The sequence below is a fragment of the Conger conger genome, chromosome 18 (assembly GCF_963514075.1).
Source record: "Conger conger chromosome 18, fConCon1.1, whole genome shotgun sequence".
Taxonomy (NCBI): Eukaryota; Metazoa; Chordata; class Actinopteri; order Anguilliformes; family Congridae; genus Conger; species Conger conger.
In genome coordinates, this window is record NC_083777.1 from 24,447,195 (window position 1) to 24,473,063 (window position 25,869).

The 25,869-nt window shown below is 43.9% G+C and overlaps 1 protein-coding gene across 1 annotated transcript in view; it reads left to right on the forward strand.

Moving 5' to 3' along the window:
* Positions 1-25,869, forward strand: part of atp6v1ba (ATPase, H+ transporting, lysosomal, V1 subunit B, member a) — a 43,243-nt gene that overhangs the window by 13,039 nt on the left and 4,335 nt on the right. The window contains exons 2-10 of the mRNA XM_061228522.1: positions 6,619-6,674; positions 8,390-8,488; positions 9,577-9,670; positions 10,873-10,950; positions 13,157-13,296; positions 17,689-17,790; positions 18,777-18,874; positions 19,542-19,665; positions 24,808-24,958. Of these exons, the coding sequence (XP_061084506.1) occupies positions 6,619-6,674; positions 8,390-8,488; positions 9,577-9,670; positions 10,873-10,950; positions 13,157-13,296; positions 17,689-17,790; positions 18,777-18,874; positions 19,542-19,665; positions 24,808-24,958 (942 nt within the window). The remainder of the gene's footprint in view (positions 1-6,618; positions 6,675-8,389; positions 8,489-9,576; positions 9,671-10,872; positions 10,951-13,156; positions 13,297-17,688; positions 17,791-18,776; positions 18,875-19,541; positions 19,666-24,807; positions 24,959-25,869) is intronic.

The window sequence follows — 25,869 nt, forward strand, 5'->3', positions numbered from 1 at the left end:
ATGCCGTCATAGGAGCAGTGAAAATAAAATATTTATCGTCTTTTATTTTTTCGGCCTAACCTTAAAAAAAGCAATAGAACGTGTATCCTTTGACAATATATAATAATATCAGAGAAAATATTAAAGTAGATTTTTATCCAAATAAAATAATCATTTTCAATAGTGTTATATTATATTATATTTACAAAAAAAATAGGCAAGCTTTTTCACCCTGTGAAATCGTGTGTTGTTACAAGTTTTTTTTCGTCCTGTATTTCATTTCGCTTGATGCAAAATGTGGTGAAATGGAAGCTGAGAACAGGAGTAGATGGTGAGGTTAGAAGTGTGTAATTTAATTTTCAGAAAGTAATGAGTCACCTTCCGTTTCCTTTTGAGACCTTGTCTGCTTTCTTCAGCACTCTTTGTTCGTGCCTGTGGAGAATCCGGGCGAAGCTGCCATTTTTATCATCCATTTTACTTTTTCAGTCTTCACCTGCAGCTAAGTCTTAAATTGGCTTGTTCCTTTAGACAGTTTTTATTGAGAGGAAAATTTCCACAGCAGATTCATTCAGTCCTTTTATCTTTCACTACAGTGTCCTGCCAGCTGTAATTGGTCAATCTGCTCTGTTAACCGACTGACTAGTAGACTGCAAATCCCGTCCGCTCTCCGGAGTATTTACATTGTATGCTGGGGTTTGGGGTTTGGGGTTTGGGGTGGGGGGAGTGGTCCGAAAAACGGCTACAACTTACAAAAAAAACCAAGCATTTAAGCTGCATAAATCACGTTCTGCTGAAATTTTCATGGGGGAATAGTGTTAAACGGGGAAATATTATTTTCTGGAAGATATTCATGCGGTGAGCTGGATGAATGGGCTCTCTTAACTGGTCTGCCATCTTTTGATAATGGTTAAAGAAAGGTACACCAGGTCCAGATTTGAGCCCGGGCAATTAGCATTCCCTGCTCGGGCTCCTCGTGAGAAGCCCCCACTGTGCTACATGGTGTAAATGTGTGAATGCGCTCCGTACTTCACTGTTACTATCGCTTTGTACTATTTATTCAGCGTTAGAATGATGATGCTCGCCCACCCCCCCACCCCCCCCCCCTTTCAGCTGGGAAATTAAAATGTGTTGGAATGCTCAGTGCTTCTTTTCACCGCCACTTGAATGGGCTCTTTAGTATTTCACACCAAGGTGTCCTTCAGGGTGCGAGGTCAGGCTACCAAAACAGCTTCTAGTGGCGGATTAGGACCAATTAACATCTCTGTACACAAAGGGTTCTGGCAGCTGAGCGGGCCTGGTGGTGACCTGCACTGCCACTGCATGGCAGGCCAGGGGACTCTGTACTTGAGCTCAAGTAGAGGGAGAGGGGTGGGGAAAGTTGTTCAACCCAGATGGAAAATGTTGCTACTTCACGCCACTGGAAAGTATGGGGCCGTTTTTATTTTATTTTGAGAAACCCCTTTTCCAAGTGTACCTTTGAAGACGCCTGAAAGGGGGGTTACCCGGCAGCGTTTTTTGTTTTAGCGCTCTGTTTGTGGGTCCTTTTGCCGGGTTTTTTTTTTCTTCTTCTTTTTTTCTCCCCCTTTGTACGAAAGGGCCTGAATGTTCTGTCTGTGTCGATGTGATTTGTTTGTTTGTGTATTTTTGTATATTCGGGCATACAGTCCAATTCTATTCATTATTTCTTTCTTTAATGTGCCCTTTTTAAGATAGTAGCCTACTGTTGTCCTGGGCATCCTGAACAAGTTATCAGACTTGTCGACAGGCACATGGGACGGGGGGGGGAAGAAAAAAAAAAAAAGGAGATAATTTTTGTTGAAATGGCTGAAAAATGCAGCCGCAAATTTGCTCTCTATTTGAATACCTTGGAAGTAGGATTCCATTAAGATTTCAGTGTTCAAATATTTTCCATTAAAGCTTAGTGCGTTTTCAGTCATTTTTAAGAAAGGTTGCTGTACAATTGTATAGCTGCAATTTACTTACATCATTATTATTATCATCACCTCTCAGTAAATTGCCATATGTATCTCTTTTGAAACATATGGGCCATTTCTGGGGTAAGTGCAGCTATTAAGCCCATTTATATACAAAGCCGACCAGGCCCATCTCAGCAGATGGGGGGGGGGGGGGATTGCAGGGGAGAGCCAAATGGGGGGGGGACGACAAACCCCTCATTTCTTACAGATGTTGACGTTTTGCTGTTTTGTGTTGATTGGTGGACTACTTTTATTGTGACTACGCAGTGAGACGGTTTTGTTTGGGCTGTGTTTGTGATGTTTGAAAGCGGTAGCCTAATAATGAAAAAAAAAAAAAATATATATATATATATTTTTTCAACAGTCAGTTGGGGGGGGCAGGCGGCCTGTGTTTCTGACTGAAGGTTGCTTTGGTGGATGTGGCCATTTTTTGTTTTCACGCTTTCATAATTATAGATTTCATCATGCTCCTTACAACTACATGATCTGGAAATTATATGGATAATTAAATAAAAAGAATTATGAAGATGGATTCAGGGGGGTGGAAAGAATCATTGGCAAAAATAGTTGGTTGACTGATGTTAGTAGATGTAAAATGGTACAAAAAAAATTGGAGGTTTTTTTTATTTAAGGTGGGAAAATCTTCACTGGCATATTTGAATAATTAACCAATGTGTGTTTTACTGAAAGGAAACAATCTGATTTAATTGCAATCATGTAGAAAAGCTTAATACTTGGAAAAAGGTCAGACTCAATGTTACGTAATTGCTTGCTGTGCAGAAAAGTCAGCCAACAAGACTGTGTTTTGTGTGTAGTGGTTTAAAAGCCAGAATGCCGCTTGGTAGTTTCAGAAGTTCAGTGGTGGTCAGATCTTTCACCTCAAAGATCCTAATTAAAAACCTGAGTGCTTGCTACAGTGGTTGAATAGCCATATTTGTTGGGTTTTTTCCTCTGCCCATATACTCTTTTAGGAGATTCCTAGATTTGAATGAGGACTCTCTAATTCTTCTGGACCCTGTTATGAGTGTGACATTTCTTGTGCTGCCTGGCTACTGCACAGAGTTCCCCCTTAAGTCTCGGTCCGCTGAACACAACTAGAACCACGATGTGAAAGCTAGCAAATGAATTCCTCATATGTCAACTGAGTACTGTATTAATTAATACGCGACTCATTAACCTCCATTTGTTGCCTGTGCTACAGGCAAAAAAATGAGAAAATGAATGGGTGGCTTTGTTACACCAATATCATGTCTGTATGAAGAGTGTAAATCTTTTTTTAATTTTATTTATTTATTATTATATTATTATTATTATTATTATTATTTACTTTTTTTTATTTAATTACAGAATAGGCACATTAAAATGGTCTTGCTACTTATGTGGTTTAGTTACTTGTTCAGTTATCTATTAAGGCATGGAAATCCTTTAAAATGTATTAAACCATAGGCTTACTGTTCTATTTGTCCTTGTGCACTAGCTTCTAAGTATTAGCGGTGTTTTCTGCCAGATGTACAGATCTATACAGGCGGCCGGTGATTTTTGTGTCTAATGGCCTGCTTCCCTCCACTACTTTGTTTCTCCCCAGTAGCAGGACTGATAAACTAGTGAGAATGAGAAGTTGCGCGGAGGGGGAATAGCCGCTCCGTTGTGTTTGGCCCTTTTATTACACTTGAGCGCACCCCCTTTCTGTCCCCGCCTGTCCGCCTAATAGGGTATGAAATGCAGGTGTGTGTGTGGGAAATGGCAATTGCACATTGACAGGTTATTTTGTTGGCCACTGCCTAATTAGTGGCATAGTGGATGCACCCTGCTAGGCTTTAGTGCTCTGCATTAGAGCCAGTCTGTTCTAATTTCCTTGTGGCTTTGATATCGGCCGAGAGATTGACGGTTCACACAAAAAAAAAAAACAAGGGCGTGATGGAGGCCCGGCGGACACAATGGGCCCCCCTTGCCTCTCCGGGCCACAGATGTGCGCGGAAAAGCAGGCCGGGGCCCATTTGGCAGACGCAACCAAATTGGCTCCGATGACAGAGGCGCTAATGTTTTCCCAAAGAAAGTAAAAGGGCAAAGTTTAGGACCACACCCATACTTCGCTGTCTAACCCACCTTCTGCCTTTTCTGCCCCCGCCCTCCTACCCCCCCCACCACCACCCCCCGCACCCCCTTTAAATCTTTTCGCAGATGGCCCAGGTTTCTTTTCTGAATGCTGGGTGTTATGTTTTGCTGAACACTTTGTTCGGCGAATAGTTTTACATGACAATATAACGGATAGCAAGTTGGCCATCCTATTCACAAGAAGTAGGTATGATCGGAGGATACTGCGTTTAACAGTGGCTAGGGCCGCTTGGTAAGAAATGTTCACACTGGCGCTTGAGTGATCGTCAAATGCTTGGACCACTTTTTATTCATTGTAAAGTATATCGAGCAGAGGTGTACACAAGTACTTCCTATACACATTCTGATTGTTGCTGCCTAACAGTAATATGGTCTTCAGACGCTAGTTTCTTGAAAAGGCCATAGAGGTTGCAGATTGGGTGATTGCGGGTGGGTGGCCTCTGACCATCATGGACACAATATATCCATTATTATTTTATTTTAATTTTTTCATGTATTCCCTTTGTTTGCTGCTAACCGCCAGATGGCTGGGCTCATATGGGCTCACTCTTCTCTGCCAAGACAAAAGCGGCTGGACTTAATCTTGTTCATAGTCATCTAATGACATGATGCATTCTGTAGTACAGTGGGGTGCACAAATTTGGGCCCTTTTGGATCATTATTTGTTACTTTTATAAAAAGATGATTACTAAGGCCAGACCCATGTGATTTACTTGATAGGGCTTCAATGAGTCAGGTGAGTATAATTCCAAGGCTGACCTTTTTATTCTGAAGTAACACCATGCCTTCTGAAGTATCCAACTGCAGTGACTTCTGTCTGGTGTTAACTACCATGGGTTCCTCTAAATAGAAAGATTTTAGATGGAATGGCCCAAGACCTGGTGAGAAATGCTCACACACGAACCCACACATCACTGCTAAAGAGCTGCAAAAAAGAGTAGCCAGACACAGGTCTAGCTGTTCTCAGGACAACAATACAATGTACTTAAAACAACAAAGTCCTACATGGCAGTGTTGCCAGAAAGAATGACCTCAAAACAAAATTAAGCATCTGAAGTATGCAAACAAAAACATTGAGAAGCTTGAAACCTTTTGGAACAATCTGCTGTGGACTAACTGAACTAAAATTAAACTTTTTGGCCACCACCAAAGAAGAAAAATTGTGAAGCCTTTGTAGAAAATAACGCCTTGCTAACTGTGAAGCATGGAGGTAAATTAGTTATGCTTTGGGGTTGTGTGGCCGCTGGGGGCGCGGGAAATATTGTTTGAAGAATGGATTCCAGCAAATATTAAGACATTCTCGAGGCTAATGTTCGAAGGTCAGTCCCGGCATTGAAAGTGAAGAGAAATTGGGTATTCCCGCAAGATAATGATCCAAAGCATACCTTGAAATCAACCATGAAGTATTTCCAGGAAAGACGGATAAAGGTTTTGGAATGGCCACCATGAAAATATGTGGAGATCTCTCAAACATGCCATTCGTCCAAGGAGTTTGAAGAATATTTCTGAGCTAGAGGTGTTCTGCCAGGAAGAATGAGGAAGACTCATGGCTACAGGAAGTGAACTAACTGACAGGGTTCCCAAACAAGGCCTATTTCCTTTTTTTGATTATTTTGTAACTGTCAAAAATAAAAAGTCTAATCTTGCTTTAAACTTTTAAGAAATGTTTAACTTTCTGCCATTTTGAGGTCAGGTTCGCTTCTGTTCACTTAGATATTAATTGGAAAAGGTTTTTTGACTTTTGATTTTAATCTTTGCACACCACTTACTCCTAGAGAGTAGGAAGGTCTGAAATGCAGTACCTGTTTGTTTCTTGAATGCTAAGCCTTTTAGCTCCTAATGCAAAATTGAGAAAATGCAAAAAATTGGGTTTAAAAAAATAAAATAAAAAATCTACTCATGATTTTAAGTAGACCTACGCACATGATATCCTAATACTATTAGTGAAATGATTTGTTTTCCTTTATTGACCCATTGTTTGGACCGTCGTGTGGACATGCCTATTGGCAGGTGAACAGTGTTTCCAGTTGGGTCCGTCTTTGTGTTTGCACTAAAAGGAAGGTGCACCGCTTGGTTTCAGGGCCCTCTCAGCATATCGCAGGCATCACTGTACGTGATCAGAACTGGATGTTTTTTATGTTTGAATGTAGCTGCCAACATTCCACTTTCCAGTTCTTTTCCCAGTATTTACTCATGTCAAGTATTTGCAGCTCCGCTATTGTATCGTCTCTGTGGGTGGGGGGTGGGGACATGTTATCTCCACTTGACTGCTGCAGACAATGCGTTGCGCCCTCTTTGCAAAGGCCATGTATTTATTCATTATGTCAAGCCTCCCAAATATTGTTATTACCTCTTATAACTCATAATACGGCTGTTATTGTTCGGGGACCATAGTGGTGTAAATGGAAAATATCTTTGATGCACCTGTCAATTTGAACTCTTACCTGTGCTAGATAGGATATTATTCTGAGAATATATGTTTTTTTTATTTCTTTTATTTTTCCTGCTGCATGCATGCTTATTGTCCTTCTCTGAATTCCTCTTCTAGCATACTCCACTGTGTCGGGGGTTAATGGACCTTTGGTGATTCTTGATAATGTGAAGGTATGTACAGTATGTCTCCTCTTTATTGCCATTGTAATCTTGGACCGGGGCAAGAGTCCTAAAGTACGCAGTAGGATATGAAATGTTTTTTTGTTCTCATAAAGTGGTTTTATTAATAGTATTGTTTTCCTGCTTTGTTTTGTCACCAGAAATGTGGTTTTTGGGTGTTTAACTTGGCAAATTATGTGTGAATTGTGTTAAATTTGACACTGTAATATCCTCGCAATTCCCTGCTCCTTCCAGATTTTACGCCACACGGGCAGATTAGGGTCACATGGAGGCTCTTGATTGGTTGCCTTGATTACTGGCTGTTAGCCAGTTTTCCATGGATTTAGATGAATCAGAGACGAGTATCCCCCTTAATGTTACTTAGTCGTCATATGACAAATTCAAAGTTCCTGAGTTCTTCATTATTTTTATTTCTCCTGTGTCTGCTGCCCAATTGTGTGTGGATCTCATTTCAGTTCCACAGAACCTGTCCGTTTTCTTGCACACACAGGATAATTGACTTGTCTTTTATCTGGAGCAAGTATTCAAAAGAAAATTAAATTAAACCCAACAAAAGCTTATGTTTGACAGCTGAAAGTGAATGAATTGGAAATATTTTGGCCTCGTGCGGGACGCCGTCTCTGGCAAATGGTCCGTGAGGCTTTCAGGAGTGGTTCTGGCTTCGGCTGTGGCCATCGCCCCGCGTGAGCAGTGCATGGTTTTAACACTTCCCCTGCCTCCAGCCACACTCGCAGTGAGAGCCACGCAAACAATAAACACACGGGGGCCCTCCGGCATCCGGGAAAACCTCTTGGGCACAATGCCTCCGTCTGTGAGTGACAGGGGAAGCCATGTCACGTGAAGCATGCGTGAACGCCATCTGCCCGGAACGGGGAGCGAAGCGTTATCGGAAAGCGCGGTTATAGGGCGGCCTGTAGCGTAGTGGTTGAGGTAAATGACTGGGACACGCAAGGTCGGTGGTTCTAATCCGGGTGTAGCCACAGTAAGATCCGCACAGCCGTTGGGCCCTTGAGCAAGGCCCTTAACCCTACATTGCTCCAGGGGAGGATTTTCTCCTGCTTAGTCTAATCAACTGTACGTCGCTCTGGATAAGAGCGTCTGCCAAAATGCCAATAATGTAATGTAATGTAATGAAAGCATTACATATCAAGAATTTTTCTCCTTTCTTTGAAAGTACCTTTGTCTGACACGGTGTCAATTTTCTGAATTGTGTTTTGCCGCAGTTGCATGATATCTGTATCGATCCTGGACCCTTGTCTTTTCGGCACAAGTGGCTGATAAATTTCAGTGCGATTTTTTTAAAGCGCAGTGCAAATTCGTAACGTGAACCTGTGGGAAGGCCCACGTCTTGCTGCTCTGCCTGTAATGGCAGTCACATGCACTCACCTGAGAAGCACCAGGAGGCCCACCTACATGCTGACCACATGCTAAAACCGCATTCATTTATTACATTTTAATGTGCCTGAAGACCCCAACATCAGTGAAACGCTCATCTCTTCATACCTTTATTTAAGGCCTATTTCAGACTGCACTGCAGTGGATCTTTCACGCACGTCTAAAACGGTTTATTACATGGAATATAAATATGCAATAACTAACAGTGATCATATTGCCGAGTACATGCAAACCACATCTATAAAGCCCAAACCATCCTGCTCCATACACGCAGGTGTGAATAACGTCCAGAGCGTGCTGCTTTGTGTCAGTTCCCCAGGTACGCTGAGATCGTGCACTTGACCTTACCTGATGGCACCAAGCGGAGCGGCCAGGTGCTGGAGGTGATCGGGAGCAAGGCTGTGGTCCAGGTGAGTCACGGCCCCTCTTCCTGTGGGCTTTTATGAGACATTTCATGAACCCTGGAAGTGAGAGTCTTTACCCCGCGTCTGGCTTCTGTTCATGCGTGTATGGATCTGTGGTGGATGTTGAGTCGTTTCCGTGGAAAGGGACGTCAACAGAAACCACAGTGGTTAAAAGGTGCTGTGATCTTGAACATTTTCACATTTTGAGGTGAGGTTTGGGAACCACTGCTTTAGGATTTTAATGCACAGCAATATTTGTTCCCCTTCACCAAAATGATGCATACAACATCTAATATAAAATATTTTATTAAAAAAAATTGAATGCTTACATTTTTCAGTTCCAAGAGAAGCCTTATCTTTGGGAATTGTGGAGTGTAAATATTCATTCATTTCAAATCCATCATTTGATAATACATAATTGTGCTTCCATTGAATCATTATTAATGAAATATGTTTTACTGAAATATTAATTGTATGCAGTCTGTTTGTTCATCTTTTCCAATCTTGTTAGTAATGTTGGAGTGAGCCCCATATAGAGATGCCCCTATATTGCTTTTTTTTTTTTTTTTTCTAGTTTGCAAATTGAAATGTTATCCATTTGTGCTATTTGTCAGCTGATGTCCAGGGGGGTCCTGGCTATAATGGGATGGGATTGAATTCCTTCCTTCCCATCATGCCCCCTGTCCCCACTGCTTTGTTGTGAAGATGCGTGTGATTGACAGTACGTCGAGCGCACATAAGGAGCAGCGGCTCAAGGCCTCTGTGCTCCTGTGCTGGTGGGGAGGTAAAGACGGAGTGAAGCGATTGCTGTGTGGCGCCCAGAACTGCGCACAGTGCCCCCGAATAACGCCTGACAACGGCTCCGCACAACCCCCCTGTCACCTGCTTTGATCCTCGCTCAGTCCTTTTTCCTATACGTCCCTATGGCACGCTCGAGGTCCAAAGGCATGCGGAGGAGAGCTGTACCTTATTTTTATTATTTAAAAATGAATAAATAAAACGGACGCACACACACACACACACACACACACACACACACACACACACACACAGGACTCACCCCCCGCTGTGTGTTTCGGATGCCCCCCCCTCAGGTATTTGAGGGGACGTCTGGGATTGATGCCAAGAAGACTGCCTGTGAGTTCACCGGTGACATCATGCGCACCCCTGTGTCCGAGGATATGCTGGGTAAGATAAACCCTCCCCCTGCCCTCAGTCCTTCACCTGAGGCAGAGAGAGAGGCAGAGAGAGAGGCAGAGAGAGAGGCAGAGAGAGAGGCAGAGAGAGAGGCAGAGAGAGAGGCAGAGAGAGAGGCAGAGAGAGAGGGTGGGGCAGAGAGAGAGGCTCCACTCGCCCCAAACTACCGTGAAATCCACACCTGATTAAAAACCAAAGTCTGGCCCCCTTTCAGCGTGGATGTACACGCTGGCCTTTCGTCGACAGCCCGTTTTAGGGCGTTCTCCGTCGAGCAGCATTTAAGTGTGTGAAACGCGATTGTTCCGCACCGGCTGTACCTGACCCACACTAATCCCTCTGCTTTCGTCAAACACAGAAAAAAAAAAAAACTGTTTCACAAAATGACAAGTTTGACCTTCACGGTCAATTTTCATTTCACCCGAAATAATTTTCCTGTTTTTGAAGAAGAATCTGTTTGCTAAGATAAGTAAGATAAATGTTCCTGCATTTGAATCAGAAAATAATATGTACAGGTCAAATTGCTCATAACATAATGAGCATCCTTTACTTTCCAAACTCTTTGCATTACGCTCGTTCCCTGAGAGAAGAACATTAGACATTATATTCCATTACATTACATTACATTACATTACATTATATTATATTATATTATATTATATTATATTATATCATATCATATTAAGGGCAACATGGCTCAGGCCGTAAGAGCAGTCGTCTGGCAGTCAGAGGGTTGCTGGTTCGATCCCCCGCCCGGGCTGTGTCGAAGTGTCCCTGAGCAAGACACCTAACCCCCAAATGCTCCTGACGAGCTGGTCGGTGCCTTGCATGGCAGCCAATCGCTGTTGGTGTGTGAGTGTGTGTATGAATGGGTGAATGGAGAAGCATCAATTGTACAGCGCTTTGGATAAAGGCGCTATATAAATGCCAACCATTTACCATTTATATTCAAGGAAGAAACTAATATGATATGTGGACAGTTCTGATTTGCTGTAAGAACCTCCTTAAATGAATTGTTAAAACTTGAGTAAAAAAAAAAAAAAGATTTTGGTAAAAGTAAACGATACAACCGTATATATAATGTATGGTATTGCAGTAAAGACACTTGGTTACATTGGCAGTAATTGAGCGAGTATGTTTGGTATCATTGATATCTTGGTAGCGTTTGGGTGTGCTAAACTTACGTCTCCTCGTAGGGCGCGTTTTCAATGGCTCGGGAAAGCCCATCGACCGGGGTCCGATCGTGCTGGCGGAGGACTACCTGGACATCATGGGTAAGGCTGCTTTCGCCAACGTGCAGAAATCAGTGCTCACATTCGGCCCAACACGCAGAAGGGCGATTGAGCCTGGGTCTGATGTTGGTGTCGGCATGTCCGACCGTATGGCAGTTTAACGGGCACGTGCGCGTCTGAATCGAGGCCAAGCCATCGGCCCGCTGCGCTTTAGGAGGATGGAAGGCGTTTTCCCCCCCACGCGTGCCTGCTCATCGATAGCCGTGGTTCACGGTCTGAGATTCTCCGCATCCGGAGATGCGCTCGGCTATCACAAAGCCGTGTAATATTCTCCTCAGGGCCTCTCTTTTGACTGGAGAGGGCAGGGGTGAGGTCACAGAACATCTCTTCTGCATTCTTTCACCACGCATGAATAAAATAAGTGGGCTTGTCTTTTTGCATGTAGCAATGTGTTGCGTCTATATTTATTTTTTTCCTCTTCTTTCACAAAAAAAGAGCAAAATGAATGACTGCCCGAAGCTCACACTTCACTCTGCACAAAAATATGGAGGGTCAAGCACAGATACTTTTTACCCTGAACTGAGAGAGACTTTCCATAACAATGAAGTCGTCATGGTGTAAGTTACTCAACCGTGTGCAAAATGGACTCTCACAATGACATTACATCTTCTAGGGAACTTTCAGTACATGCTAGTAGCACCTTGTAATTCAGCCATTGCTTAAAGTTGGTCAGTTTCCCCACCCTTGTAATTGTAAGTGTAGGCTGTGGGTATTTGCAGAAGAGTGTGAGTGTGTGAGAAAGATGATGGTGTTTAGTCCAGTTTCTGTGTCGGGCAGCTCTTACTTCCTGGTTTGTATGCCAACCAGAGGAGGGGCTGGGGTGAGAGCTGATGAATCAGCGCTGAAAAAAAGCTGAATTTGATTGGTGATCAGGGCCATTACCGCATATACGTTCATGTTCAGTTTATATTTGACGAACAACAGTCGTGATAGAGGATTGTCATCTCATGTTACTGCGCGCTGAGATTTTCTATTTTCAGTCCCTTCCTCCACACCCAGAGAAACTGTGTAAGCATGACCTGTGTACGGTGAGACCAAGGCATTTAATTAGCCTTTTTCCGAGGAGCGGAAGCAGACTCGTTTGTAGTTCCAGGTTTAAGAAAGGCTGCCATTTCATGATGCGGTGTACAGATTCAGCTTATGAGGTCCTGCCTGGGGTTAAATGACCATTGTCGTGTGAACCCGTAACTTGCCCTCTGCACTCATTTCATTGCCCGAGTGGAGATTTTAAACCTTCACCTTCCTCTGTTACTGTTGATTACCTTGCTTCGATCTGACAATGGCGGTCTGACAATATGTGAAGAATGGGGTTTGCTGTACTTATCAGTGAACAAACAAACATCTCCGCTGTGGTCCGGGGCCCAAGGGCAGACAGGCCTGTCCTTTGTCCTGGAGGCTGTGGAGTGCAGTATCTTCAGGAGCACGTCAGTTGGAATGAATAGAGGGATGGAGCATGGGAGCCTGGGAGCATGGGCACCACAAAGCCATGCATGTCAGGTGCCTCGGGGAAGTTTGCTTCGTCACACAGCTCTGTAATGCGCATAAGCACTAACGTGTGTTCAGTACACACACCACACACACTCTCTCTGTCTCACACACTCAGTCACACACTCACTCACTCACTCACACTCACTCACTCACTCACACTCACTCACACTCACTCACTCACTCAGTCACACTCACTCAGTCACACTCACTCACTCACTCACTCACACACACTCAGTCACACACTCAGTCACACACTCAGTCACACACTCACACTCTCGCTAAGTCTCACACACTCACTCAATCACACACACACTCTCACACACACTACACACACACTCTCTCTCTGTCTCACAAACACGCACTCACACACGCACTCACTCACTCACTCACTCACTCACTCACGCATTCACGCTCACACACACACACACGCACACTCACTCACTCACTCACACACACTCACTCACGCACGCACACGCACGCACACTCACTCACACTCACTCACTCACGCGCACACACACACACACACACGCACACTCACTCACACACTCACACTCACTCACTCACTCACTCACTCACTCACTCACGCACACACACACACACACACACACACACACGCACACACACTCACGCTACTGAACCCTTCTGCCATGTGCATTTAAGGATTTCTCACAGAGAAAAATTCTGCTTCCGTCATCTCCAGGTCAGCCAATCAACCCACAGTGCCGTATCTACCCGGAGGAGATGATCCAGACTGGGATCTCTGCCATTGACGGGATGAACAGCATCGCCCGAGGCCAGAAGATCCCCATCTTCTCCGCTGCCGGCCTCCCCCACAACGAGGTGAGGCCTTTCGGGGGCAAGGTTGAAAGGAGTCCCGGGCGGGTTGTGGAAGGGGGGGCATGGGGGCTGGTCCCATGATGCCTCTGTGTCACAATTTCAACTTTTCACAGGCATGAGCGATACAACAAAAATGTCATTGGTCAGGTAAAGATTACTGTGCTCTTTTTTCTATTTTTTTGCCAACTTCACCAATTCCGCAGTCTCAATTCTCCTGGAGGATGAAAAATGGTATCCGAGATGGAACAAATTTGTCCCATCTAGTTCCTTTTTTATTTCTATGTTTCCACAGTGAATGACCAAAATGCCCTATTTTTAGTCTGTCATTTTTCCACAGTTAATGATCAAATGAAATCCTTCAGCTCTATTTTAAGTGCAGTAGGTCCGTGCCTTGTGCGTGCGTCTGTGCGAATGTGTATGCGCACCTAGGTTTTCCTAAAATGTGAGTTAGTCTTTTGTGTATTACAAAGAAAAACTGATATTTTTGCCAGTATCTTTAATGAAATGTCAATTCTTCTGCTCAGAGGAGGGAGTGGTCTTCAGGCTCCTTGCCTATCCATCTGCGTATTTGGTAGGAAGATATAAACTTGCTTACCCACTGTGATTCCATACGTTAACATTGCCACCCATTGGGATGACTCCATTTAGTTTTTCTGTTTTTTTTTTGGTTTTTTTTAAAGAAGTGCTCCCCGTTTAGGATGATCTCATTTCCTGTGTACGCCCCACAGAAGGGAATGATTACAGCTAATAGGCAGAAGAGATTTAATTGTTTGTTCCCTGTGGTGCTGGAGCATGCGGAACGGGGGAAGTGGGTCAGAAGAACGTTCCAGAAACACGCTGTGACACGTTAGTGCCCGTGGACCTTCCTCTTCTGCCTTTGCTTGGCCTTTATAGCCCTGCCCGTCAAAAACCAAAACAAAAAAAAATGTGTTATTACACAATATTTCATATTTAAACAGAATGTACTTGCACCGGAGTTGGTGTGGTCAGACGTCGGTGGGAAAACATGACATTCGATATAAAGGAAGCCTTGTATATTCAGAAGGTGGAATTGGAATGCTACTCTTATAGACAGAAAATATAGGGCTGCCAGTGGCTCATTTCACCCACAGACTTCAGGCTGAATAGCTTTGCATTAGAGATGTTCGAGAGGATTGTGGTGGCAGAAATGGTGCCACCACTTCAGTATTGACCGGGACACAATTGGGAATATCCGTTAGATTTTTCATAAATCTGTGTGCGTTAGAAGCCAGTCTGCCAGAAGGTGACAGAAGACGACGTGTCTGCGATCTGTGCTTGAGAAATCCTATAACCTTCACAAGGAGAATGAAATGCCCTTGTTTACTCTGCTGCATATTTCCTATACATTTCTGGTTGGCTTTAAACCTCAACAAGGGTTTTTACTCCAGTGGATTTGATAATAAGAAGCTGAGTGATATGTGGCATTGCAATTCAGTACCTTTGAGCCTGTAATAGTTTTGTTTTTATATCACGGTCATGTGACCTGATTAGTGGTGTGCGGTGAATGTAATGAAATGTAAATGATTGGTTTAGATGCAGTGCCGTTTCCTCCTTGTATGTGCAGCCACTCAGTCACTGGTTCTTTTATTTCCATGTCGCCCAAAATCCTGAGTCAGCTTTGTGTCACTGCACTTGTTCCTGTCATGAGAACGGCCATCTGGGCTTCTCTTCCCATATCCTGTACAGTATCTAAAAAAAAGGTTAATTCCAGTTAGGGCTGGTCTTGGGAAAAAGTCATTTTAACGAGATGTTTGGAGTTTTATATGTTCTCTTGCTGTGGCGCCCCAATCTCATTCGGCACACAAGCTCCAACCACGATATTTGAGGTTGTAGGAATTATAGGGTACAGAGCTGACTTGCTGGTGACAGCAGAAGCTGGTGGTCATTGTTACCGTTGGACCCAAAGGTTATTATTCTTTACATTATTTATATTTCCTTTTCTCTCGTGAGTTGGTTACTGTTGGTTTGTCAAACACAAAATCTCATACTAAAAATTCCTTCTGTTTTTTAACATATTAACGTGTCAATATTGTAGATAATTTGGACACGTAAAGTGTGTCATTAAAACACTCGTCAATCTCGGAAGGACTCATTTACGCTACACCGTAAACTCTCTCTACTAAATAGTTTGGGAATTTTTCCCCCCGAATTTCCTGTGCGGACAGAGCGTGATGTCAAGGGAGACCTGTGGTTGAACTGGTAAATAAATTAAACTAATAAGACAGTGGTGTGGAGGATTAGGCGATTGTGTGAATGGCACTGATTAATATAGGATCGGTAGCCAGCCATGAAGTTGTTAACGCATGAGGTGGCTGTCCTCTCATCAGGCATCATCGTTTGCAAACAGCCTCATTATAATCGCCGGGCGAGACAATGCCGCGCCCATCCCCCAATACGCATTTCTGCGCCGTTCACACAGAGGCGGTGTTGGACCCTGATTTCACAGAGGCCTATACACTACTCACTGAGCACTTTATTAGGAACAACTGCACACCTACTTATTCACGTGATTGTCTAATCGGCCAGTCGCGTGGCAGCAGTGCGATGCGTAAAATCATGCAGATACGGGTCAGGAGCTTCAGATCTGTGTTCACAGCAACCATCGGAATGGGGAAGAATGTAATCGGTGATTTTGACTGAGGGGTGACGGTTGGTGCCATATGGTTTGAGTATTTCTGTAACTGCTGATCTCTGATTTTTTCAAGTAAAACTGTCTCAGACTGGTGCGAAAAACAAAAAAACATCCAGTGAGCGGCAGTTCTGAAGACGGAAACTCCTTTTTGATTCGAGAGGTCGACAGACAATGGCCAGACTAGTTCAAGCTGCCAGAAAGGCTACAGTAACATTGATAACCGGCCAAATCCGCAAAGAACAGAAAGCTGAGACTACAGTGGGCACAGGCTTACCAAACCTGGACAGTTGAAGACTGGAAAAATGTAGCCTGGTCTGATGAATCTCGATTTCTGCTGAGGCATACAGATGGTAGGGTCATAATTTGGCACCAACTGCATGAATCCATGGACCCAACCTGCCTGGTGGTGTAATGGTGTGGGGAATGTTTTCTTGGCACACTCGCTTGAATGCCATAGCCTATTTGAGTGTTGCTGCTGACCATGTGCATTTCTTCACGACCACAATGTACCCATCTTCTAATAGCTACTTCCTGCATGACAATGTACCATGTCATGAAGCAAAAACTGGTTTCATGAACATGACGGTGACTTCAATGTTCTTCAGTGGCCTTCCCAGTCACCGGATCTGAATCCAATAGAACACCTTTGGGACATGGAGAACAAGAGATTCGTAGCATAAATGTGCGGCTGACAAATCTGCAGAAATTGCGTGACGCAATCATGTCCGCAGGGCCACGAGGAAGCAAAAGGAGGCTCTGCCCAGTGTTAGCATAGTGTTGTGAATAAAGTGAGTGTATGTGGCTAAATTGGGAGCTTGAACCGAGTGTGTGGAAGCTCTCCTCCACCTCAGTGTGTCCTTTGTGTTAAAGTGTAGTTTCTATTTTTGCTGGGACAAGATCAGAAGAGTTTAGTGAAATGAAGTAAAACAAAAAAAAAAGTTTTATATATATAAACGGCATCTATTCTCACACACGAACATGCATATGTGTTCACACACACACGGCATCTATTCTCACACACGAACATGCGTATGTGTTCACACACACACGGCATCTATTCTCACACACTAACATGCGTATGTGTTCACACATACACGGCATCTATTCTCACACACGAACATGCGTATGTGTTCTCATCTATTAACATCTAGACATCTTTATTCTCACGCTGTGCTGATGAGCTTTTTCAATACGTTTCCTACACAACCGCACAACTATGGGCTAAGAGTCTCCCAGGTAATTAGCTGAACAATTAGTGCTATTGATTGCCCGGACTGTCTCCACACCTGACTCCCAGATAAAGGGTGGGTGGAAAACCAGCAGTTCTCGTAACTTGAGGACCCTGATTTGATGATCCCTGGTGTGCAGTATATATTCAGAAACCACACAGTTTGCAGTGTTTTCTTCATTACGTATATCAGACCGATGTGAAACTCAAGGCTTGAAATACTTGCTTACAAGCAGGCTTGAGAAATGTAGTGACATGGTCGTACTTGAGAAATTATTCTGACCTAAATTTCAAGAAATGTTTCTTTGAATGTCAGTTTTATGAGGGTCGTGGTTTCTTCGTAGTGTTCTGAAAAGGACGAGCTTAGAAAAATTACACACCGTCCAAATAAGTCTCACACAATAGAGCATCAAATATCAATAAAATATATATATGTTATACTTTCCACCCTCTCAATGCAATGGAAAAATCACAGCTTTTTTTTTGTTTGTTTGTTTGTTTGTGTTATTTTCAGATTGCAGCGCAGATCTGTCGTCAAGCCGGGCTGGTGCAGAAGTCCAAAGACGTGATGGACTACAGCGCCGAGAACTTCGCCATCGTCTTCGCCGCCATGGGCGTGAGTTTCCCCGGCGGGCCTCTCCCCGCGCTGCTCGTGTCTCGGTTTTCATTCTCATTCACCGGGTGACTTAAGTTTTTAACCCCGCGTTACTTCCACCGCCGCGAGCACCGCCTATTCACCAGAGACGCACTTAAAATTCACCCGCTTGCCACGCCGTGTCTGCTCACGATTTCAGCCTCTCCACGCTGCATTATTAAACAGTGACAGAGAGGTACTGTTACCTATGCCAGGATGTGGCTGACCGACCCCACCCCCTCCCGCCCCTCCGACAGCTGATAAGCTGTTTCACAATCGGCGGAGGGCTTGGTAACATGATCGCCCGGCACTTGAGCAGGATATTCAAAATTCAAGTCGGTGGCTTTGTGCAGCCGGCTTTTCAGGATGTTCGACGGACATTTAAAGTCCGTCTTCTGTATCAGATTTCGGCTTTGAACAAGGACTTTGCCACTGTTTAGCATTCTGTGTTTTTACTGCCATTGAACTGCGCCTAATGGTTTTCAGCACGTTTACTTTTAGGATTTGTTTCGCATTTTCAAATCTCACGCACCGCTTCAACCGTGCTTCATATGCCCTGGCACACTGACTGAAAAGTGAGGTAACACGGAAAAGTCCCCATGGGAAGCATTTTACTGGTTTATGAACTCTTATTAAATGGGTTGAACCTTTTTTTTCTGCTTTGGCAGGACCGGGTCCCCCCCGGTCATCAGTGCAAGGAACTGATGCTAGCATCTAGGTCCGATGCCTTAGCCGTGCGCCACCATGGCGTTTATGTTATGTTTTGTTTATTTTCCATTGTTGTACATAAAATTATTTTCCCCAAAGTTAGAAGCCACAACAGTAAGGCCACTAGCCTTTTCGGTAGCCATTCGGTCTCATCTCGTTTGTCCGTTTATTATTATTTTTAAACGTTTAATGCACTTGTAGCCATGCCTGTAGCTGCATTTTGGTGTGACCTTTGACCCTACACTGTCACAACACTGTAGGTGAACATGGAAACTGCCCGCTTCTTCAAGTCTGATTTTGAGGAGAATGGCTCCATGGACAACGTGTGCCTGTTCTTGAACCTGGCCAACGACCCCACGTGAGTACTGTCCATGCGTACGTACATCCGAGGTACTGTATAGAGAACATTGGATTCTGGAGTTTTTTTAATTATTATTATTATTTTATTTTTTTGCATAAATAGTGTCTTCATAGCTTCTGTGACATTGTCTGCTATCAGGCTCAAAGCCAACCTTGTTTTTTTATTTTTATTTATTATTTATTTTATTTATTATTATTATTATTATTATTTTTTCCTTCTTTCTTTCATGTCTCTTACATGCCCCTATTCTGTGTTTCTGCTACTGGTGAAGGAGATCCTGTAGTGCTCACAATTCAGCAAAAACCACTAAACCCTGTAGAGTGGCAGGACATATTCCTTGAATTTGGCATCGCTTTAGAAAGCAATCTTTTGAGAAAGACAATGGGGCCCACTCCACACAGAGTGAAATGTCTTCAAAATACCACGATTTACCTCGTGTCTCTGAATGCTCGCCCGCCCCCGCCCCTCCCTAGAAGGCGTAGCTGGCCGAGGTCACGCGTGGCGTTTTTGTGCGGATGGTGAAAGGTTCTGCGCGGGGCTCACCTTGAAGAGCCAGATGCACAATGCCGCCTCTTTCCTCACCCTGCCTTATGTGTTCCGTTTCTATTGGATTTTGTTTGATTAAAAAGAGAAGAAAAAAAAAGTACCCCCTTCTTTTTTCCAGTATTGAACGCATCATCACCCCTCGCCTGGCTCTAACCACTGCTGAGTATCTGGCCTACCAATGTGAGAAGCACGTGCTGGTCATCCTCACAGACATGAGCTCCTATGCTGAAGCCCTGCGAGAGGTAAGCACCAGGCTTGGCACTCTGAATCCCCAGTGCCACTCAGACCTGGGCAGCCTGGGGTGGCTGGGACCTGGGAGGTTGGTGGTTCAAGCCCCGGTCTAACCACGATAAGATCCACACTGCTGTTGGGTCCTTGAGAAAGGCCCTTAACTCCACATTGTTCCAGGGTTGCTCCCTGTTTAGTCTCATGAACTGTAAGTTGTTCTGGGTAAAAGCGTCAGCTAAATAACAAATCAAATCAAAACCATAATTGTGTTTGTTTCAAATACTTTCTGCTCCATTGATCTTGCCTGGTGCTGTTGAGCCAACCAGGAGGACCAGAAGGCGGGGTGTACTTTTTTTGTGAGAGTATTTCATAGGTTCCAATACACCAGACCAGCTCAGTAATGTGTAAAGAATTATTTGAATCCAAAGCAATTACATATTTAACCAAGGTCTGGTGGCAGCACTGACGGCTGAGCTCAGACAAGACCACACCGTCCTCCCAAGCACGCGGTGTTGGTCACCACTGGTTAATCACCGCTGGTTAATCACACTGCAGTCTCCGTGTCGGGCTCACACAGACGTGAGTCAGAGGAAGACGTTTCCTATGCTGCTCAGACAGGCGGCCCGTAGCCGCCCGCTTTTCCAGCAGAGGTCACTAGTGTACGATGCAATGCTGTCGTCCTCTCCCTGCCAGCTGCAGTCGGCACTGACGCGATTCAAAACCAGACTCTTCAAAACCCGTCGACGCAGTAGATCAGCGCCTTAGCTGGATGAGCCCCCCAGCAGCTGTGCTTTAGACTTTTTAAACGAGCTTTGTCACCCACAGTCCCAGTGAATAATACGTCACGCTTGTGACCTGGATTGTTTGTTTTTTGTTTTTGTTTTTTTTGCCAGTGTATGCCAGAGTCACAAAGGTGCTTTGAAGTATGCCACCACCACCACACCATCCATGGATGATGATCATATTTATGGTTATGGTGTCTGCTAGCCTTTGCCAGCTATTTATCTCTTGTAGCACAGAGAACACCTCACAGAGAACATTGTTAAGGAGCGCATACTGTATGGGAAGAAGGATTGGCTTCAGTAGACAGTGGGAACACGACCAAAGTTGTTTGCAAGTTCACAATTTAAAATATTAGTTGTGAATCAAATTTTAAAGCCATACTGTACTTCCCATAGGACCTTGGTGTAACATCACGCCATTGACCATCATTGACCATTGCGATAGGCATTTATTTGGAAGCTCTTATCCACAGTAACGTCTAGAAAAGGGTGCATAATTAGGCTTGGTGATTCAAAGTATACATGCAGTATACACACAATGAAACGCAAGGCCTAGTTGTATGAAAGCGAAACACTAACCATAGAAGTGTTACTGCATCAGCTGCAATGTGGTTCGCTCTTCAGAACCAGAGTAATCCAAACGTACTTATCCAAAATTGAGGGGAGAGAAAAGTACACTACCTTATTTGCAATATCTAACAAGAAACCAGACTATGTATTTTCAAATACATGGAAAACACACTGCTTGTACTTTTTGTGAATTTCAAATTCTCAGTGAAAGGGCATTTGAAAAGGTATAGTTGTCAGACAATTCAAAAGGCGCTTGCTGTGGAGTTTGACTGGCTGACTTGCTTGTGTTTAAGTGGAAAGAAACACAGTTAGTGTGTGCAATCGCAGTTCAGCGGAGCCACGTGTCTCCTGGAAGCGTATTTGGTACCTTGCCACCAGTAATGTTTTAATGATAGCATATTCAAATCCACAGAAGAATTCTGATGCAAATTAACTATAATTAATCGGTTCTAATATGAATATAGCTAGGTGTAAGACAAAATTGCATACTGTGATTTTCCACGGAAAAACTTATCTTGTTACTACGGCGCAGCCTGATTCCCTTACATTACACTTTTGATTATAGAAATTATACAGAATCCCCAACAGTTAATATGAAATTAGGAAAGAGTCTTAATGTGTAGTTAAGTACCCTCTTTTTGTCAATGGCATAATGAACCTAGAGGTTTCTGAGAAAAGTAAAATTTTTAAACTTGGCAGTAAGTTTTCTCAAGGTGCATTTGCAATTTGCATTGTTAGTTAACAGAATGTTTACCGACCAAGACCGAGACATGCTGCATTTGCCAGAATTTATTTCCCAGATGTTTAATGTAGGGCTATACTAATTAGCTTATTAGTTAACTACTGCTTTGATTGGCTGTGCTTTATCTCTTCGACTGAGCACGTTGGCTGTGGTAGATGTCTGTCTTCCGCCCTGACCGGGACACCCCACTAGTTGACTGGGAAAGAATTAGTCATGAAACAATGATGACATCTCTCAAATTTGTTTATTTCTTACATAATTAATTTACTTATATTTTATTTTTAATGAAATGTATTTTTATTCCTGTGTTGTTTTTATCTCAATGGGGAATGCCCAGTCATACATTTAAGCCTCCCTTACTGAGTAACTCTATAGCCAGCAATGTTTTTCCATACAATTTCAAAACAACCTTGGTGTCAGTGTCGAGTGCAAATGTACATTTCAGGTATGCACATGTAAATGCAGTGGCTGTGTTAACAGCTGCTTGCCGGTGAATTTGAGCCCAGTCTAAATTATTATTCACCAAGGTTGTCAAAAGGGCATTACACATGTTCGGGTGTCATGACTACTCTCGAGCCGAGGACGTGAACACACTCGCACTCAGCCCAGTGAGTCTGTGATTGCTGGGCTGTAACAGTGAGAAATATCCACACTGCCCGTGCTATGAGATATTCTGTTTGAACTTGGAATGTAAGCCACTTCTAATGTAGAGCAGTTTGAGCCACTCCAAGGCCAGTGAGGATCCTGATTGTAAAATGGCTACTGCTTGACTGCTATGCATTAGTAGTGCAGTATCTAGACAGTAACAATTCATATAACCGTAACAAGCAACTCTTCGTCACTGACAGCGGTGAATTTCACCTGGAATATACTTGAGCTATTAGACCGTATGGGCTTCTTGGATAACCAGAACGACATAGCTAGCTAGCAAGTTCTCATAGATATGCAGTATCTGCATAGTTGGACAAATGAAGGACAAATTATTTATTTAATTATTTTTATATTATATTATATGTTATTATATTATTATTCTTATTTTATTTCTACGGCAGGGGTCTCCAACCCTGGTCCTGGAGAGCTACTGGGTCTGCTAGTTTTTGTTTTCACCTTAAAATCAGCACTCTGTTTAGACCCAGGTAACCAGGTCAGGTGAACTGTGAAAATCAACTGCCCTAATTAAGTGCAGTGTAACAACACAAACCAGCAGACCCTGTAGCTCTGCAGGACCAGGGCTGGAGACCCCTCATCTACGATATACAAATGAAGCATATTCATAAACATTTTGTAAAGGACTCTGTGAGACAGTCAACCTGGCCGTGCGTATGTGATGTTACAACCTCAAATCCTCATACTACTGATTATCTTTAAAATATGAAAGAAAAAGAAAGCAGCTTCTCAAAAATCGAAAGTAACATTTTGCCATAACAATACACCAAGGAATATCACTCATGGTTTCTTCGGATGGAGGAAAAATATGTGTTCGTCAAGGAATTTTAAATAAGATCATTATTTGCAGAAGTTCAGCGAGGATGGAACCGGCCTTCATGAAAGCTCTTTTTGGGCTTTGCCTCGTAATGTCAGGCCTTGTCGAATGTGACTCTCTCCTCCCGAATAATCATTGTTTGCACATGTTTTCATGTTTCTGTGTGGCAGCCGTACGAAGCCTTGCACACGTGAAAGCTTGGCTTCTGCTCTCATTGTCTGGCTCTGACCCTGGCACACACACACACACACCACAACAATAATGCCCCTCTAAGGCAATATTTTTTTATTTAACCACTTACAAATAGTGTTAACATTTAACTTATTTTCCCATTCACACACTTGAAGGTTCTCCTCTCAATTGTGTCCACTGTGCACAAGCCATCTCTTCACCCTGAAGTCTCGGCCCACGCTAAGGTTGTCACGGTACCAATGGCGTCGCCACATTACGAGATTGCTGATTTATGATAGTACTTGGTATGCATTAATTTACATCAAACGGGGACTAACCTGAACTAAACTAAGTAAACTACCATGCCTGTTGGTTGTGAAGTCGGGATGTTTATCTGACAGATGTTTCTCCACTAGTTGCCTCCCCTTGCGAGGCAGACTTTGTGACCTCTTTCGCATATGGGCACTGTTGCATTGGCGGGCTCACCATTCTTGTTAGCTTGAAATCTGAAGCACTGCCGTACTTCAGTTCTGGCACCTTCTCTTGTGTCTAGATGAGGACGGCCAGCATCTTTGGGCAGGAATTAGTGCCAGCTGAAATTTAATTTGGAATTTCTTATACACATGACTTACTCTGCATGAATCAGAGTACTGAAACAGGACACCGTTTGATTAAAGTCATTGTTGTGTTGCTCTTAGGAAGGGAGAGAACCCGGATAGCGAGAAGCAACCACACGCCGCATTCAACAATACAACACTTTAATAAGTATAACAGGGACGAAGCACGTCCTTACAGCAGCCATACCCAGCCACAACTCCCGGCAAATCTTTATACCGTTTTACATCCTGTTTCACTTCCCGTTTTCCTCGTCTTACGTCACGAACATTAAAGGCACAGGACACAACAGTCATCATAGAACATGAAGTTGGTAACAAAACAACATTGAGTTCTGACAGATATAAATTGTTTGGAATGTCATTGGCTGAGGTTTCCGAAAAATTGGTACCATGACAACCTTAGTGTGGGCCAAGACTTCAGGGTGAAGATGGCTTGTGCACAGTGGACACAATTGAGAGGAGAACCTTCAAGTGTGTGAATGGGAAAAGAAGTTAAATGTTAACACTTTTTGTAAGTGGTTAAATAAAAAAAATATTGCCTTAGAGGGGCATTATTGTTGTGGTGTGTGTGTGCCAAGGTTAGAGGCAGACAATGAGAGCAGAAGCCAAGCTTTTCACGTGTGCAAGGCTTCGTACGGCTGCCACACAGAAACATGAAAACGTGTAAACAATGATTATTCAAATTTAAAGCAGCAAGGTGTCAAACAGCCAGTGTTCTGCCCATACAGGAGAGGAATGTGGATAAGGCTGAAAAGCACATATCCGCATGCTAACCGGTCCTCTGCTCCTAGGTGTCCGCTGCCCGAGAGGAGGTCCCGGGACGGCGGGGGTTCCCCGGCTACATGTACACCGACCTGGCCACCATCTACGAGCGCGCCGGGCGCGTGGAGGGCAGGAACGGCTCCATCACCCAGATCCCCATCCTGACGATGCCCAACGACGGTGAGACAAAATGTCCGCCCTCCTGCCCGATACTCATCCGTCGCGCCCCTGTGCTCCAGCACGTGATGTCAGCCCCCCAGTCCTTCTTTCTAGGGGGGGGGGGGAAGGGTGGTGAACGCCGTGTAAACGTTTAAGCATTTCTCCCCAGTCGCCCGTCACGCTTCTGAAATTGCGGCTCGTCGCCCTGCCCCACTGGAAAGAATGACTTCCAGTATTTTCATCCCACGTGATGAGCACGCAGCACTAAGCGCTACGAGAGGCCCCGTGTAGGAGGCAGCTAACACCAGGGGGAAAGGCATTGTAGCAGTGCTCTTTAGCCGACAGCCCCGGGGCTGGATGTGGCCCCCCGTAGACTCTCCCTTCGCCCTTTGATCACTGAATAGAAAAAAAAAAAAGAGCGTAATTTAGTTGAATCAGGAATTGTGACTGTCAAACCTCAGCATATGTTGCACTAGTGACAGAATAAACGGTAACTGCTGTTCATTTTTTAAGAAGGCATGTGCAGCATGTTGCTTACACAAATGTGAAGCAAGTGTTCAGACACTGGTTGAGTGATAGATTGTGGAAGATGCGCGACCTGCTTTGCTGCATTTCAAAAGGAATCCAGGAAGCAGCTGAAATGCCCTCTGGCAAGGAATTCAGATAACCCGCTGGTGTTGGGTGCAATTCATGCACCGCCATCGGCTGTGTAAAATCCCAACATTCCAGTCGTTCATTTTCAATATCCGTTATCTTAAAGTACAAAATTGTTTAGAAAATCACTGATTAAAAAGAGAAATACAAAACCTGAGTTTTGATATTATTTGCCTTGTTAATGAGAGAGGTCAGTGGAGAAGGGCCAGACTGGTCAAAGCTGACAGGAAGGTGTCCGTAACGCAAATAACCACACATTACAACAGTGATATGCAGAA